An 18984-nucleotide genomic window follows, 5' to 3' on the forward strand; every position below is an offset into this window, starting at 1 on the left:
TCATATTATTGAGGGGTCTCAGTACTCCGTGGGAGACTTGGTGTGGGTATCCACTAAGAACATCAGGTTCAAACTCTGCAGTGTATTTCATCCTCCGTTCATAGGCCTATACTCGGTGGTGAAGATCAATCCAGTCTCCTGCAAACTGCGCTTGCTCTATGCGGATCCATCCGGTGTTTCACTGCAGTCTCCTGAAGCCTGCGGTAGGAGCTAAGCGACGGGAGCCCCCTCCGGAGACTAGGAAGGCAGGCTTAAATGCGAGGTCAAGAGCATCAGGGACTCCTGATACAGGAGAGGGAAGCACTGGTATCTTGTGTCAGGAGAGGCTACACATCAGAAGACTATTCCTGGGAGCCATGCGAGAATGTACACGCCCCGGCAGCGGTTCGCTACTTATATCGTAGGCATCCTGACAAGCCTGGGTCTAGGGGACGCTATAAGGGAGGATCTACTGTGAGGATTGCCAAACGGTGCGCCTGCAAGGCCTACAACTCCCAGACTGCCCAGGGAGAGAAGACAGAGCAGCGTCTATAAGGGGAGGCTACTCGCACGTCGGGCCGTGCGTAATTCCAGATTCAATCCTGTTGCTTCGTCGTTCCTTGGGCCCCTACCTCGGAGGCAGAAGAAGAGTGGAGGCATCTAAGACTGTGGACCGCAGTTCATGCTCGTTTCTCCTTTGGAACCACCTTTTTTCCCCTGTCACAGTCAGTCCTTGCACCTCAGAGACGAAGAGAGGCGGAGCTGTCTATCCAGCCTCCTCCTTCGGCCGTTGTCTTTCTTGTGCTCATCAGGCGCTCCTGGTCCCGGATAACCCCTCTCGTTCAAGGAAGATCACCGTTCATCCGCTTGAAGAGCTCTCAGGTATGAGCAGTCATGACTGTTTTTGGACTCTAGGTTAACACGCTCAGCCTAAGAGCCGGTAACTCTCACCCGGCTGGCAAACTTTCCCTGTTGCCTGGAAGTGAGGTTTTCTGGACTCTGGGGTGGCTTGCAAATCGTAGAGAACCTCCTACTTTGTTGTTTAAGTTGTCATCCAGTGACATTTGAGGAAAACCTTAAGTAATTATTGGAACCTTTCTGTTTTTTCGTTGTTATAACTTTCCCCGTATACTAGTGTGTGTTCTAAAGAAAAACCTACCCCTTCGGACATTTGGCTTTCACAGGGCAGCATTTTGGACTCTGCATTGTTTCCTGGAGTATTCCAGCATTGACATTAAACCCCCACTAAGGAAACTATTAGGTGGGGTTGAGACCTTACGGGACATTTTTGTTTGGAAGGAAAGGAGCTCATTGATTAATTAGCGTTCCATGATATTTGTGTAAGTCCAAGCCCACCATCCCTCAGTAAAGTGTGTAGGGGTAACAATGGAGGTATTTTGGGAGTGATAGAGGTGCACGGTGGTCTATATGGTGACATGTTCATTTCGTCTTTTATAGTTCCGGTATGAGGTAATACCGTGTTGGCTGAAAGAAGACTGAGTTTCCTTGTGGGAAACCACTAGTGAGAATTTATGAGCGTAGTGTTGCATGCCAATGTGTAATTCATGTTGTGTTCTTTGTATTTGAGACTCTACTCCCTGCTGTCCCCATTATTTCCTTCCCTCACTTGATCGTTCCAATACTCCGAGCAGTTATTGAAGGAGTTGGGGAGATCAAGGGGTGGACCCCTTAGTGCTTTGTTTGAATCCTGTGGAGTACCAGTCTTTGGACAGGATCTTTACAGCATTTACACATAGCAAGAATCCTGCTACCAGTGGCTGGTAGACAGTGTCATATTTATAACAAAAAAAATACAGCCATTTTTTTTTTTTAAAAAGGAGATATTTAAAGTGCAGAAAAATTATCCATATTTTGAGCATTGTTTGCAGAACATTTTCTGCCCTTTCATATCTCTCATTTAAAACAATGGTTGTAGGTTTGTGTTATACATGTAACAGTGCCACATATGGCGAAAGGTGTGTCCTGTGCCACAATTCCACTCATACGCACATGTTCATACATCCCCCAAAGACCACGCTCTCACGGACACACATGGCAGCCATGTCATAGTCCCCCTAATCAAAGTATTTTGTTCAAACCCTAGTCTTGGCTCTGGACATTTGGCTTAGATGTGATTAAACTGGAGTGGGGGTATCTGGTTACACTGCTGACACCACGACACCAGACTCCACTACGACACCAGCAGCCTCCACGCACTCAACGATGGCCGAAACCATACCTGCTTCCTGGCCACCCCGAAACGGACCCTTCTCCTGCCGCACCTGCATCTTCACCTGTGACAGAACCACCAAACCTCCAAGGACGTGACTCACCCACCTCCGCTGCATACTCCTTAACAACCGCTCCGCATGCAAACACGCCGTCGAGCTCTGGGATCTGCTTGACACCTCCGCCCCAGACGTGGCCTTCCTGACCGAGACCTGGTGGAATGACTCCTCGGCGCCCGACATCGCCATAGCCATCCCAGACGGCTACAAGATCACCCGCAGGGATCGTGCCAACGGAACCGGAGGAGGAATAGCCATTGTCCACAAATCCACCCTAAAGGTCGCCACCCACGCAGACGACACCCTCAACACCGCCGAACACCTGCACTTCCGGATCCACACCGACCCCAACACCACCCTCAGAGGAACAATCATCTACAGATCCCCCGGACCCTGGGCTCAGTTCAGCGACTCCATCGCCGACTTAGCCAGGACCCACGCACTCGCCTCCATGGACTACATCCTCCTCGGGGACCTGAACTTCCACCTCGAGTACAACGATGCCAACTTAGCCACCCTGATCAACAACCTCGGCCTCAGACAACTAGACACCGCATCCACCCACGACGCCGGCCACCCGCTGGACCCAATCTTCTCCACAAGCACCCACGTCGCCTTCAACCACACCACCGAACTCCACTGGACCGTCCACCGGTGCATCCATTTCTCCTTCAAGAAACCACCCAACAGCTGCCTCGCTGCTGCTGGAGCAGTCACCGAAGACCAGCTGACCAGCAACCTCGCCTAGAACCCAGCCACTGACGCCACCAACCCAGACGCCGCAACCCGCAACCTCAGACAGTAGATCGATGACTGCGCCAACACCCCCGCTACGCTCAAGAAACCCTCTAACAACTACGCCAGCAAGAGAGCCTGGTTCACCGACGAGCTCCAGACCTCCAAACGCGCATGCCAGAAACTGGAGAAAATATGGCTCCACAAATGCACACCGGACAATGATGCAGCCCACACGGACGCTACCCGCAGACACCACCACCTCATCAGATTAGCCATGAGATCCTCCTTCAAAAAACACTTGGATACCAACGCACACAACAGCAAAGAGCTCTTCAGCATCGTAAAGGAACTCTCCAACCGCAGCGCCAACGCCAACGACAGTGCGACTCACTAGCCATCTTCTTCCACCGCAAGATCGCCGACATCCACGACAGCTTCAACACCACAACCACACCGACTAGGCCAGACTCCACCTCCCATGCAAACACCACCAGCACCATCCGCCTGACCTCCTGGTCCAACGTCAACGACGACGAGACATGCAAGGTCATGAACTCCATCCACTCAGTATCTACGTCAGACCCGTGCCCACACCACGTATTCAACAAAGCAGACGCAGCCATCGCACCCCAACTACGAAAGGTTATCAACATCTCCTTTGAAACATCGACATTCCCGGAAAGCTGGAAGCAGGCCGAAATCAACGCCCTCCTCAAGAAGCCCAAAGCGGACCCCAAGGACCTCAAGAACTTCCGGCCCATCTCCCATCTCCCTGCTCCAGCAAAGGTCATAGAGAAAATCAGCAACGGACAATTGGCCCTCCACCTGGAAGACAACAACATCCTGGACCCGTCCCAGTCCGGATTCAGACGACACCACAGCACCGAGACAGCCCTCATTGCAGCCACAGACGACATCAGGCGCCAACTAGACAATGCCGAAACAACAGCCCTCATCCCCCTGGACCCGTCAGCCACAGTGTCATCGCACTCTAAAGACAAGACTCATAGAAGCCGGAATTCAAGAGAAGGCCCTTGACTGGACCACGTCCTTCCTTTCCGGCAGAACCCAGAGCGTCCGCCTCCCAACCTTCCGATCCGGGGCCACCGACATCATCTGCGGTGTCCCCCAGGGCTCATCCCTCAGCACGATGCTGTTCAACATCTAAATGGCCCCCCTCGCACAAGTGGCCCGCCACCACAACCTCAACATCATCTTCTACGCAGACGACACCCAGCTCATCCTCTCCCTCACCAAGGACCCATACACCACCAAAACCAACCTCCACAAGGGAATGAAGGCAGTCGCCGACTGGATGAGGAGTAGCCACCTGAAGCTGAACTCGGACAAGACGGAGGTTCTCACCCTCGGACCCACCCCCTCAGCCTAGAACGACTCCTGGTGGCCGACCACACTGGGAACAGCACCAACAGCCACTGACCACGCACGCACGCAACCTAGGATTCATCCTAGACTCCTCCCTCTCCATGTCTAAACAGGTCAACCCCGTCTCCTTCTCCTGCTACAAGACCCACCACATGCGCCGCAGGTTCTACTAGTGGATCCCGACCGAAACAAGAAAAACAGTGACACAGGCCCTCGTCAGCAGCAGACTGGACTACGGCAACGCACTCTACGCAGGAATCCCAGTCAAACACCTACTACGACTACAACGCATCCAAAACGCCTTCGCCCGACTGATCGTCAACGTCCCATGCTGCAGCCACATCACCCCCAACCTGAGGGACCTACACTGGCTCCGCGTCGACAAGAGGATCACCTCCAAGATCCTCACCCACGCACACACATCACTCCACAACGCTGGACAAGCCTTTCTGAACAGCAGACTCAGCTTCCACACCCCCACCCGCTAGCTCCGCTCCACCAGCCTCGCCCTTGCTGCTATCCCCTGCATCCAACGAACGACCTCCGGCGGCAGATCCTTCTCCTACCTCGCCGCAAAGACCTGGAACACCCTCCTACCCACATAGGCAGACCCAAGACCTACTCGCCTTCAGAAGACTCCTCAAGACCTGGGGCTCTTCGAGCAGTAGCAGCGCCCCCACTGCTGTTCTCCTGCATCCAACGAACGACCTCCGGTGGCAGATCCTTCTCCTACCTCGCCGCCAAGACCTGGAACACCCTCCCTACCCACATAAGGCAGACCCAAGACCTACTCGTCTTCAGAAGACTCCTCAAGACCTGGCTCTTCGAGCAGTAGCAGCACCACCCTCCACCCTCCCCTTCCGCCCCCCCCCCCCTTCTCAAGCCCTTAAGACATGTGTGGAATTCTGTCAGTGTTTAAGCAGCCTTACACTGGGGTTCAACAGAAGTAGAAGGCAGTTCCATTATTCCAAACAACGTTTCTGAAATTTTCCACAGGAGTCAGAATTATGGAACCCATTTGATGACCACAGGTTAACAGCTCTGTCTTTTTCAGGAGCCACTTTAAGGCAGACTCTCTCTGTAATTAAGGTATTTGCTGATAATTTCCTCTACTTCATGCAATCATTAAACTTGTGAGAAGGATAGAGCAGTACATTATTTCCTTGTGTAGCTCTCCCAATTAAAGCCTTCTTTTCCTTACAAGAGTAAAGGATGTGTAAAGGGTTTTCCTTTGGAGATTTCCCATTGAAGTAGAAAGAAATTAATTACCACCTTTGGACAAAAGGACACTGAACAGAATGCACCAGTAGAAATGGAAAGAAGCAGTGAAAATTAGCAAATCCAGTTTCTAGAAGAAAGAGCACATTAGTCTATTGAGGGGAGGAGGGGTGTCCCTAGTGCTGTAATTTCATTTTGTGGTCTGTAAGGATACCAAAGCGACCTTGTTTATGGTCTTTCCAGGCCATTGGTATAGAACACTGCTATTTGAAGGTTAGAGTGAGACTCACAGCTCTATGATCAATAATGATTCAAGCATGTCAATCTATGAAAGATCCAGTGCAGACTACCAAAAGACTTCCTGCCAGATTTTTAAGACAACTGCTGTAAACTAATTAAAAAGGGTAGCGTACTGCGACACGCTCCTCATTGTCCAGCAATAGAATTTCAAGAATAAAATCTCAAACTCCTCAAAGAACCACAGATTGGCAAAAAAGTTAACAAAATCACAGAACTGCAGAATACAAGTCCAGACTATGAATTTTAAAATAATAATGATAGGAAAATGGGTTTACTTTATGGAGCTTGAAGCAAGAGACTTTGCCAATAAACAAATATTTAAACAACAAAACAGAAGTGCCAATACTGATACTCTATTTGATATTTTATTTTATCAACCAAAAGAAGTCGCTCCCTTTACTAATATTCCTTCCACCTTACTTACAGCCTGGATACCAGGAAATCACCCTCTACTTACTTAGCGACCAAGCAAGAAAAACGATCTCTTTCCAGCGCGTCCGACTCGAACTTCGGGTAAGAGGTCTCCCCTGTTGCCTCCTTAAAAAACGCCCGTCCCCACCACGGTCTTGCACTAATGAAGTGTATCTGTTTACAGGTCAGCCATCCCCATCCTAATCTACGATCCAGGACACAAACCATCCACCTTAGAGGTATCGGTTTTAAAACAGTTGCACACTGTATTAGTCGACATGGCATCTGAGAATACACACAGGAGCGGACATATTCTTTCCTGTTTTCTCTTTCGTGTTTTTGGATGATTTATGTTTATAGGTGACTCACATTTTTCCACTCTTCGATCTGCTCGATTGGATACATGTTCCCTGTTGGTAAGTAGAGGTCATTCTGGGTGTTGTAGTGCTCTCTGTGGTTCTGCCCTCTTTTAAAAAAAAAAAACTGTATACATAGGTTCTCTTTTCATTTCTTTTTCAGAGTGATCTGGCCCTGATGAGAATCCCTCCAAAATCCCAGGGATTTGAAACGCGTAGGCCTCCTTTTGTCAAGCGTCTGCTCCCCCTTGTCCACTGCTCTAGTGTTGATCTGTTGCCACACTAGGTGCCACGAATTTAACACCCATTCCATGTCTAATTTCTATAATTCAATGGATTCAAATGCAAATTAATGAGTGTATTGTGTAAATCATTGTAAATACTTATATTTTCATTTAGACAGCAGACCGAATACTTAACCTATCTGTTTATTCTTTATTCAATTTAGGTTAAGTATTGCAGTATGGATGTGTGCATGTTTGTGGTATGACTGTGATATGATTGACTTATGAATGTATGGTTGATTTAATTGCCCTGTTTTGTGTACAATTTTTCATTCCTCTCTTCATTTTGTATAGAAAATGTTCTGTCCTTTGACTGTACATATCGAAAGTTAAAATAAATGTACTTTCTAAATTTCATTTTGTATAATAAAACAGCTATTGAATAGCATCTCCCATTTTTGATCAGGCGACTTCTTTTGGTTGATAAAATAAGATATCAAATAGAGGAAAGACTGGCAGTACGCCAGCAAGGAAGCTTACCAGAAATCAGTGAGAATATACAAATCAACCCTGAAACACACCAAAGCTTCCCATTACGATACACGGATAAAAAAACTCCACCAACTCAACAAGGGAATCCTTCCTTCTCGTAAAAGAGCTATTGAAAATACCAGCTCCTTCATCCTCCAACACCCCCCCGGTAGACCGAAGCAACGAACTAGCTACCTACTTTAATGACAAAATCGCCCGCATTTTAGCCTCCCTTCCCCCTCCCTGTCTATCAAGCCACATGGACAATGAAACACCCACCAGTCAGACAGGAAGCAGCCTGCGCCCTTAACTAGCGACGTTTAGGGCAGTAACCTGTAACGAGGTAGATCTAACCATGGCTAAAATGAAAAGCGGATCACCCCTGGATCCCGCACCTATTAGATTTCTCAAAACCGTAGCCACAGTCATCGTACCCACGATCACGGAGCTCATAAACAGCTCGCTCGCCCAAGGCTCTGTCCCTGCTAGCTGGAAGAGTGCAGTAGTTAAAGCACTCCTAAAAAAAACCCCAGCTGGACCCAGCCGATATGGCAAACTACCGGCCAATTTCACTCCTTCCTTGCATCAGCAGGGTAGCCGAGAAACTGGTCAATGGACAACTGTCACAATTTCTCGAGGTAAACAACATCTTACGGCAATCCCAAACGGGGTTTCGCCCGGGCCATGGCACAGATACCACCCTTCTTGCCGTCATCGAGGAGGCAAGGCGCATTTTGGATTCAGGAGGGTCAGTGGCAGTGATCCTCCTGGATCTTAGTGCAGCCTTCGACACAGTTAACCATCGTGTCCTCCTCCATCGGTTGGCGGCAGCAGGGCTCATAAGAATGCTTCTAATTTCTCGGAGTGCATGACTGCTGTCGCCGGATGGATGGACAGCAACTGCCTCCGGCTGAACGGTGAAAAAACTGAGGTGTTAGTAATAGGAAATAAAACCTCCCTTTGGTCCCAAGCATGGTGGCCCACATTGCTTGGTGAATGCCCTCAACCGGTCGAGAAAGTCAAAAATCTTGGGATCATGATCGACTCTGACCTTTCAGGTAAATCCCAAGTCCATAAGGTCATTGGCAAATGCGTCGGCACACTAAGAATTCTGAGGAAAATCATCGACCTAATACCGATTACAGCCAGGAAAACCATCGTTCATGCTCTTGTCACACCCCACCTGGACTACGGGAATGCCCTTCTGCTAGGCATTAACCAAAAACTCCTACACCAGCTGCAATGTGTACAGAATGCAGCCGCTCGATTGGTACTAGGCCTTTCGAAAAGAACCTCGGCCAAGAAAGCACTGTCCAAGCTGCACTGGCTTCCCGTAAGGGAAAGAATAAAATTCAAGAGTCTCTGCCATGTCCACAGGATAGCCCACAACAAAGGCCCCTCATATCTAAAAAGCCTCATGACCATTCATCGTCCTATTCGCCATTTGAGGTCTTCAGGAATGTCCCTCTTCAAACTGCCCCGCGCTCAAAAAGCAAAAATCGGTGGCCGATCCTTTTGTTATCTAGGAGCGAAACTCTGGAACGCTCTTCCGATTCATTTGAGAATGGAACCCTCTGAAACTCTTTTCAGAGCGAATTTAAAAACCCATCTTTTTCCCCAATAACTCCGGCCCTTGTTCCCCTTGACAAACCCTTCGGATGAGAGTTTTCAGCATTTAGCGCGGGGATACACAGTTGTGCAGCCATGCGCTTAATAAATGTTTTTATTATTATATTATTATTATTATTCACAGGGGCGGCGCTCAGGTGGATAGAGTCCTTCCTTGCTGGGCGCTCGTTCCAGGTTTGGGATGGCAATCACCATTCGACTACCCTCCCCCTCACGAGCGGGGTCCCCCAGGGGTCGTCTGTAAGCCCCACGCTTTTTAATGCTTATATGGCCCCTCTCGAAGATGTGGTGAACCCCTTCGGGATTAAAATAGTGAGTTATGCTGATGATACACAGCTGGTCGTCTCTCTATCCCAACTGGACGACCACCCGGACAATCTGGCAAACTGCCTCACGGAAATCCACAATTGGATGTGTGAATCATCACTTAAATTAAACGGGTCAAAGACCGAAGTTATGCTCATGGGCAAGCAATGGGCGACTATCCCCCCATCGGTCTGGCCAGACGTGTTCGGGGAAATTCCCACCCCGAAACAAGAAATTAAGACCTTAGGAGTCTGGCTGGAACCCGAGCTTTCGATGAAAACGCAAGCTTCCAAAACAGCAGGTACCTGTTTCGGGCTTATGCGCACCACCCGCAGGATTCTCCCCTTACTCCCGCCCGCATCTAGAAAACTCCTAGTCCAAGGTTTAATACTGGCACGGTTGGACTACAGCAACATGGTATATCTGGGAGCCCCAGAGGCCACCATGGCTAAACTTCAACGCACACAGAATGCAGCAGCCCGACTACTTATGAACCTTCCCTCCAGAGTATCAGCCAAACCAGCAATCAAGGCCCTTCACTGGCTGCCAGTGCGCCAAAGGGTGGAATTTAAGGCCATGTGCACTGCACACAAATTGATGAATGGAGTTGGCCCTACGATCCTCAGTGACCTGGTTACTCCTTATAAGGCTCCCAGATCCCTTCGGTCTGAGAATGAGCATCTGGCCAACATCCCCAGATACAGGAAGACACGGACCGGAGGCCGACGCTTCTCCGTGAAAGCATCTGCCGGGTGGAACTCCCTCCCCCGTACCCTTCGGCTGGAACCCAGTTATCTGATCTTCAGAAAAAAACTGAAAACGCTCTTATTCCCAAAATAAACTCCCTTCCCTCTTTCTCCCCTCTCCTCTGGATAACACAATCAATATAGCGCGGGGATGCCTTCGGGTCACCAGGCGCTCTACAAATCGTTAAATAAATAAATAAATAAATCAGTATTGGCACTTTCGTTTTTGTTGTTTAGTTATTTAGGCTCAGCCTTACTGATTAGAGCCAACCCCAGTTGCTCTGTATCATAAACAAATATTGGCACTGTTTTGCAAAATTCATCTGACCATAGAGTAAAAGTAATGCTAAATGAAACTGACATCTTTGTAAGTGCCATCTAATGCCTTTTTTCAACACCACCAGGACTAAGATGTTGAACTAGGAGTTCAGTGTGCTGCAAAGTCCCCAATTTTCATAATATACAGACATTCTTTATCAAAAGACTTTACAATGACATGATTTATACAGATTAATGTGTTAGAGTACAGCAAGTTTGTAAAGCAATATTTCAAGTGAACTCCAACCATAGAACGACAGTGAAAATGGGAAAATACTAAGAATACAATCAACACTAGGTACCATGTGAATCAGTAATACAATCGACACTAGGTATCATGTGAATCAGTGAATGCTGGGGACAAATGCCTACAAGCTAGCAGGTTGGAATCTTTTCAGCTTTTTGAAAAGTTGTCATCTGTTGTTCCGCTTGCACATAACAAATACTCTAACATTTCCTGTATAGGTTATGTATGAACTGACACAAGGAACCAAAAATACTGAGTATGCCTACAATATAACATTACATAATCAGGTACTGCCCATCATGAGAAAGCAAAATATCAGATGGATGTCAACAATATCCAAAAGCAAACTAATGGCTACCATAATGTGACCACAAGTTCAAACCAAGTCAATAGCCTACCACAAGACAACACAGACACTAACATGGCGTACTGCCTAATGTACCAATTATGCTACTTACCAGTATGCATCTGTTCTTGGCATGTAGGGCTGCTGACATTCATATCTGTGCATAGATCGCCGCCTAGTGTTGGGTCCGGATGATTGCACATTTTTGTCCTGGAAGAGTCATCGAAGTATCACGAGATAGGTGGCTCCTCCCCTGGACTACAGTGCGCATGGGCATCCTCTCCATCCTCAGATTGTTTTTCGCCATTGTGGCAGAGATGGAGTGTAATACAGTGAGTGATGTCCATGCTACATAGTAATTCTGAATGCTACAGCTGCTACAGGCGCCGGGGAGGAGGGTGGGCGAAATGAATGTCAGCAGCCCTACATGCCAAGAACAGATGCATACTGGTAAGTAGCATATTCGGTTCGAGGCATTTGGGCTGTTGAATTCATATCTGTGCACAGATTACATAGCAGTCCCTCCGGTTAGCGGCGCCTGCCCGTGCCAGCTGCAGCAGTCTGGAAACGTGTTTTTAGAACAGCCTGCCCTACAGCTGCCTGCTGTTTGGAGTGCACATCAACACAATAATGCTTTGTAAATGTGTGCGTGGTGGACCAAGTGGCTGCCTTACATATCTCTTCTAAAGGAATATTCCCCAGGAAAGCCATGAACGCTCCCAACTTACGTGTGGAGTGTGCTCGTGGTGGAATGGTCAGTGTGCGTTTAGCCTTAGCATAGCAAATCTGTATACACTTAACGATCCACCGGGCTATCCCTGCTTTGGAAATGGGGTTGCCTTTGTGTTGTGGAGAGAAGGCAACAAAAAGCGGTTTTGTTTTTCTGAAATCCTTTGTTCTGTCTATATAGTACATTAGAGCCCTTTTGACATCTAACGTGTGTAGGGATCTCTCCGCGACATTTTCTGGATTAGAAAAGAAAACTGCAGTTCTATGGTCTGGTTCATGTGGAACTGCGAAATCACCTTAGACATAAAGGTAGGGTTGGTGCGTAATACGACCCTATTTGCGTGGACCTGTATGAATGGCTCTTGAATGGTTAGTGCCTGGGGTTCACTAACTCTCCTTAGTGAGGTAATGGCTACTAGGAAAGCAACTTTCCAGGTCAGAAATTGAATCTCACAAGAGGGTCAAAAGGTGGTCCCATCAATCTGGTGAGGACCACATTCAGGTTCCAGAATGGTGACGGTGGGTATCTGGGAGGGATCACTCTTTTAAGTCCTTCCAGAAAAGCTTTAACGGCAGGCACTCTGAATAATGAGAGGTGCTGCCTGTTCTGAAGATAGGCTGCTATGGCGGATAAATGTATACGAATGGAACTGTACGCTAGATTACATCTGTATAAATGCAACAAATAACAGATAATGTTTTGAATAGATGCATCCAGTGGGTTAATGTCATTGTTGGTACAATATATGAGAAACCTTTGCCATTTAGGCGCATAGCATGCTCTGATTGTGGGCCGTCTTGCCTCCTTGATGATATTCATACATTCTGGCGGCAAGTTGAGGTAGCCAAATTCTAGGACTTCAGGAGCCAAATTGCCAGTTTGAGCTTTTGCGGATCTGGATGCTGAATGTCGCCATGGCTCTGTGTTAAAAGCCTGGGTGTGAGGCGTAGCCTTTGATGCGGTACCACAGATAGTTCTAGAAACGTGGTGTACCATGGTTGGCGTGCCCACATTGGAGCAACCAGGATGAGGGTCATTGAGTGTTGCCGTAGTTTGCTCGCCACCAGCGGTATCAAAGGTGCTGGGGGAAAAGCGTATGCAAATTTGCCTGACCAGTTCATCCATATCGCATTGCCCTGCGACTGTGGATGTGGGAACCTGCTTGCGAAGCTTTGGCATTTTGGTTTCCCTATCTGTGGATGACCCCACTGCTGGAGGTACGGTTGGAGCACTGATGGATGTATCTCCCACTCGTGCATCTGGTGGCTGTGTCTGCTGAGCAGATTCGCCATCTGGTTGTCCTTGCCGGGGAGGTGTTCCGCCATGAGGAAGATGTTCCTCTGAAAGGCCCACTTCCACATGCTCTGAGCCAGATGAGACAACTGTGGAGAGTGTGTTCCTCCCTGCTTCTGTATGTAGTACATGGCAGTCATGTTGTCCGTCCGGATCGACACGACCTTGTTGCACAAGTGTACCTTGAAAGATTTCATCGCCATGAAGATTGCCATCGGTTCCAGAAGGTTGATGTGCATCTTCTTTTGCTGTGCTGTCCATAGTCCCTGCACTGTGTAGTGGAGTACATGAGCTCCCCATCCCTGGAGAGACGCGTCCGCCGTCAGTACAATTTGTGGCACAGGGTCTTGGAACGGTCGGCCCTTGCAAAGGTTTCGTGGGTTCCACCAATGCAGAGAGTTGAATGCCCGACCGCTCACCAACACTAGGTCTTTTAACTGTCCTTGAGCCTGATTCCACTGACGTGCTAAGCACTGAAGCGGACGCATGTGTAGTCTCGCGTGCGGGACTATGGAAATGCAGGAGGCCATCATGCCTATCAACTGCATGAACACTTTCGCTGGAAGCGAGTGTTGAGGTCTGAATTTTTGTATTAGCAATTGCATGCTGTTTATTCTCGCTGAATTTGGCTGAGCTTTGGCTGCCAGAGTGTTTATCGCGCGCCCAGGTACTGTTGCACGTGGGCGGGCTGAAGATGTGACTTCGGTTAATTCAGTTAGAATCCCAGACTGTGAAGAAGATGAATGGTGTGGGACATGTGGCTGGCACACTGCTGGGCCGTCTTTGCTTGAATAAGCCAGTCGTCCAGATAAGGGTAGACATGTATGTGCTGACTCCTGAGGTGTGCTGCTACTGTTGCCAGGCACTTTGTGAACACCCTGGGTGCCGTCGTTACTCCGAAAGGGAGGACTTTGAACTGATAATGTTGATGTTGAATAGTGAACCTGAGATACTGTCTGTGTGATGGGTGTATGGGTATATGGAAATACGCATCTTTTAGATCCAGTGTTGCGAGTAAGTCTCCCTGACTGAGTAGCGGCAGAACCTGCTGTAAGATGAGCATATGAAAATGCTCTGACAGAATGTAACTGTTTAGAGGCCTGAGGTCCAGTATAGGTCTGAGAGACCCGTCCTTTTTGGGTATTAAAAAGTACAGAGAGTACACCCCTGACCCTTGGTCTTCTACAGGCACGAGCTCTATGGCCCCTTTTTGCAGCATGCGGCCGACCTCCTGCTGCAATAAGTGTAAGTGCCCTGCAGACATAGGACGGTGTCTTGGTGGGATGTTGGGTGGAGTGGACGTTAATTCCAGACAATACCCGTACTGTACAATGTCTCTCACCCCCGTGTGAGTGGTGATTGACTTTCAGACTGGCAGGAACTGTTGTAGTCTCCCCCCGGCAGGTGTTATATGGTCGGGGGCAGTGACAGGGGGTCACTGTTTGGTATTGGCAGAGGATCTGGAACTGTTGTTTCCTATGCCCTTGATGTTGTTTCCACGATATCCACCCCAGTTGTTCTTATTGTAGGTGGATTGTGTACCTCCCTTATTGTATTGTGTCTGTTGTGTTGACTGGCATCTTGAGGGGCCCCTAGTATTGGAGAGACGAAAGGAGCCACCCCGAAACTTCTGTGACTGCAGAGCCCCCATAGACTTTGCAGTCGGTGTCTTTTTTAAGTTTTTCAAGGGTGGTGTCAACCTCAGGTCCGAATAAGAAGTCTGGGTTAACTGGCTGATTGAGGATAGAAGTTTGAATTTCAGGTTTGAATCCTGAAATTCTCAACCAGGCATGTCTCCTTAACAAAACGCTAGTGTTGATGGCCCTGGCTGCAGTGTCAGCTGCGTCTAGAGCGCACTTGATGGAAGCATTGGTTATCAGTTTCCCCTCCAGGATGAGTAGTTCTGCCCCCTCCTTGTACTGATCAGGTAGGTGTTGCAACAGTGCCTCAAGGGTATCATAATGTGACCTGTCATATCTGGCCAAGAGTGCCTGAGTGTTGGCAATGCGCCAGATGTTAGCCGCCTGCGCAGCTACTCTTTTTCCTGAAGTTTTCATAACTTTTGACTCTTTGTCAGGAGGAGGAGCATCACCTGTAGTCTGGGAGTTTGCTCTTTTACGTGCATTAGAAACAACCAATGAGTCCAATGGCAACTGTCCCCTTATATAAGGAGGGCCCACAGGGGCCGGCCTATATTTCTGCTCAATCCTTGGGTTTAACACCCTGGCTCTAGTGGTGTCTTTAAAAATGTCACCAGCATGCTTGAGGACCCCTTTGAGCATGGGTAGGGTTTTGACTGCCCTTTCTGAAGTGGAAAAAGTGTCGACCAGAAAGTCTTCATCCACAGGCTCAGCATGTAGCTCGACGTCATGATGACTGGCTGCCCTTTCAATAAGGGCGTTAAAGGCAGTTGTGTCCTCAGTAGGAGACGTTTTCACACTGTACACATGAGTGTCCGGGCCAGTCTGCGGATCCCTTGAGTCAGCAGGGTCCGTCCATTGTTGGTCTTGATCATCGGGATCAGTGTCCACATGGTATTGGTCATCCTCATGTTCATCACCCCCTGCCTCCACATCTGAGTATGTTGGGGAAAATTTTTGAGGTTCCTGTCCATAGTGATGGAGGGGTTCCACAAGAGCTGGAGAAGTTGTAGAAACTCTCTTCTTCAAAGAAATCTTATATGATTCCATGGGAGTTTCTGGCATTAATTTTCTTTTGTATATGGACAGTCTACCAGTTTCCGAGTCGATGAATTGTCTCGGCTCCTGGTCTTCAGGCTCTTCTGCAGCCTCCATTTCCGTCGACACATGTTTAGTGGCGCTGATAGATTGTTTCGGCTCGAACATCTTCGGACGCACCGAGGGTGGTAACCCGAATTTGATAGGTGTCGACGCGGTCTGAACTTGTCTGACCAGCTTCGGCGTCGGGGCCTTCTTCGGTCAGACCGATGTAGCCTTATCCTTGATGCGTTGGAACGACTCCGACACTTCCTTGGCTATGAACGGACTCGGGCGCGTCGACTCGACAGGGTCCTTGGAGCCAGTCTTCGACTTGTCCGTAGGCCTCGACCGAGGATCGATCCCGTCTTTCGGTTCGAGCCTTTTGTGCGAATCGACTCCCTTTGGCGTCTGCCTTGGTGGTTCGACAGCCTTGACCTTGGTCTTCGGTGCCCCAACCATCGGCTCGACGACCTACTTGAGCTTTCCGGCATCGACGGCCATTTTCTTTTTCTTCGGCTCCGAGGGGTTTAAGGCCTTGGAGCCGACTAGTCACTTGCACTTTCGGTTTCGGCAAAGATGCTGTCGGTTTCGATTTCTTTGTATCGACCGATGGCAGTTTCGAAACTGAAGACTCTTTAGTAATGTTCGAAGCCGGGCCTTTATGCGGGGCTGTAGAACGAGATTGTAGATCTTGGGTAAGGCCTAGTGGCGATCCCTCGACCTGAGCCTTATTGAGTGTGTTATCTTCGGCCCCCGTATAGCCGGTTTGGCCTAGCTCTTCGCCCAAGCTATCTTCTACGGCCCCAAGGGCCTCCACGTCGTCTCCTACCTAATCGACGACGTTTTAGTCTTCGTCTTGCACCTCCTCGTCTTCGGCGTCATACTCGAAGTCATGGCCCAAAGCCGGATCGGAGCAGTGTTCCTGATCCTCCAGATCAACGACCTCTTTGTCTTCGGTCCCAAAGATGTTTACGGGAACAGGCGCTGACTTCTTGGACTCTAATCGAGCCGCGCGTCGAATCTTGAGAGTTTTCTTCGACCTCAACCGGGCACAGGCCATACAGTTGGCTTCGTTGTGGTCTGGGGACAGGCACTTGTTGCACACCGGGTGGACATCGATGTGCGGGTATTTTGCATTGCAAAGGTGACACCTCTTGAATGGACTTCTTTCCATTTGAGATCGAAGATCGGGTCGAGTGTGGAAAGAAAAATCTGTTGAGTCCTCGATGTCCTCTAGAAACAAAGGCACCGATACCGAACGAAACGATACCGACGCTATCGAAACCCTTTTGGCTTTGTAGAAAGTTTTCCTAACTTGAGCTAAGATAGTAACATCCGAACCCAATGGCGGAAAAAAACAATCTGAGGATGGAGAGGATGCCCATGCGCACTGTAGTCCAGGGGAGGAGCCACCTATCTCGTGATACTTCGAAGACTCCTCCAGGACAACAATGTGCAATCATCCGGACCCAACACTAGGCGGCGATCTATGTACAGATATGAATTCAGCAGCCCACATGCCTCGAACATTATTTTACAGAATGCTGCCTTTAATTGCACAGGCTCCATCTGCTATTTGGCTTTAGGATTATGTGCTTTATATTTGCATTTGACCTTAAGCTTGTACTATGAGAAGGTGCACTTCACTGGAATACAAGAGTCGTACATATTCTATCTCACACTCACTTCACTCTAACCATCCAACATGCTTTATAAAGGTGTGCGTTCTTGGATACGAAGCCTCTCTTAAGCACACTTACGGCATTAGGCTGAGCTTAGTTCCAGACTTCACGCCCTCCCTCTTCTGCACGTAGTTCGCTGGGATGATACCTTCTCGGCCAACCTTGTTCTTTGCCTTGTACCAATTGGGGTCCTAAAAACAGAAGGAAAAAAAAGAAATAACAATCTGCTCCAGACTTAGATTAGCATAGCACACAGAACCAAAAACACTCTGCCACTTCCACCTCCATACACACTCTAAGGGACTGCCAAGGAATTAAAAACATGATCCAGTCCGGACAGAGAGAACATAGTCCAACAATCTTACTCCAAAAAGCAAGAAGGAACGCAGAAACAGTGAAAACATACACATTCTGTGACACTGAGCCATCAGTCACTTGATACGGAATCAGCATTCAGCAAGTCTAGACTAAAATGTAAGTTAAAAAGGAAAACTTTAACAAAGTTAACGAGTCGTTAAGTCTGAAATTTCAAGTTTTACCAGTTCCTCAAAGGTTGAAAGAGGCTACATTGTCACTGACTTAGACTCACGTCTAGTACAACATTTTCATGTAACTCAATCTTATTCTCAGAGAAGAACCACAACTGCAAGAAACAGAGTACATGCCTATTACACAGCACGTTATTATTCGTTTAAAAATACCCCCCCCCTCTACACATGTTTAGGTCTCGTCTAAGCAACACCCAAGCGCTGCATAGGAGGGGACATTTTGGAATCGATCAGCTTTTTGCCCAAAAACGTGCACGTTTTGCATTGCTTTCTATTGCAACGCGTACACGTTTGGCATTTCCCCTGAGGGAGCGAGCCGGGGCGGCATCTGTCAGCAATTATCGCACCTTGCTGCTCACTCCCGCAAGGGTAACGGCAGACATGCCCTTAGCGTCTACAGATGCAGGGGCCATATGTTTTTTAAATTATCGTGTCCTTAGCGCGATCGGTTTCACTTTCACAGCCGCTCGAGTTGGATGGTAGAGGTAGCGCCGCTCGGCACACACAACAGAAATTGCAGCAGATCCACTCACATCTCAAGAAGCTAAGACTGCACTTAGTTTGGTTTCATCTCCTGATTCCGCTAATGTTCAATCTGTTTAGATCAACAGTCTGGAAGTAAGCCTCAAGATACAACAAAGAAGCACCTATCAACTGTCAAAGGATAAAGGTTTAGACTGTTCCTCTTGATGCCATGTCTTGAATAAAAATCCACAGCAAAGTCCTCAAAGTGGTATTTTCAAAAGGATTTCACGAACTCCATGGCTTCACATTTCAGAAGTCTCAAGTTATTTCAAAAAATCGTGGACCACAGCACAACAATGCCTACGCCATCTTATGCCTACGCCATCTTCATTGATGCCCCTGGATGCATGAACACCACGTACTCTGGGCAGGAAGAAGGTGGTTTTAGATGGCATCAAGGTAATTTGCTCAGAGGTGCCAATATCCCCCATCTCCCCAACCTATGCCCTTCGTGTTGCTTGTT

General features: G+C 48.4%; 1 protein-coding gene across 2 annotated transcripts in view; it reads right to left on the minus strand.

The window, feature by feature from the left end:
• The window catches only part of CSK (C-terminal Src kinase), a 624490-nt gene that overhangs the window by 240165 nt on the left and 365341 nt on the right, over positions 1–18984 (minus strand). For both annotated transcript variants that reach the window (XM_086959340.1, XM_086959339.1), the window contains exon 6: positions 17527–17639. In XM_086959340.1, coding sequence (XP_086815466.1) covers positions 17527–17639 — 113 coding nt within the window. The remainder of the gene's footprint in view (positions 1–17526; positions 17640–18984) is intronic.

Source organism: Lissotriton vulgaris, chromosome 2_2, assembly GCF_964263255.1.
Source record: "Lissotriton vulgaris chromosome 2_2, aLisVul1.2, whole genome shotgun sequence".
Classification (NCBI taxonomy): domain Eukaryota; kingdom Metazoa; phylum Chordata; class Amphibia; order Caudata; family Salamandridae; genus Lissotriton; species Lissotriton vulgaris.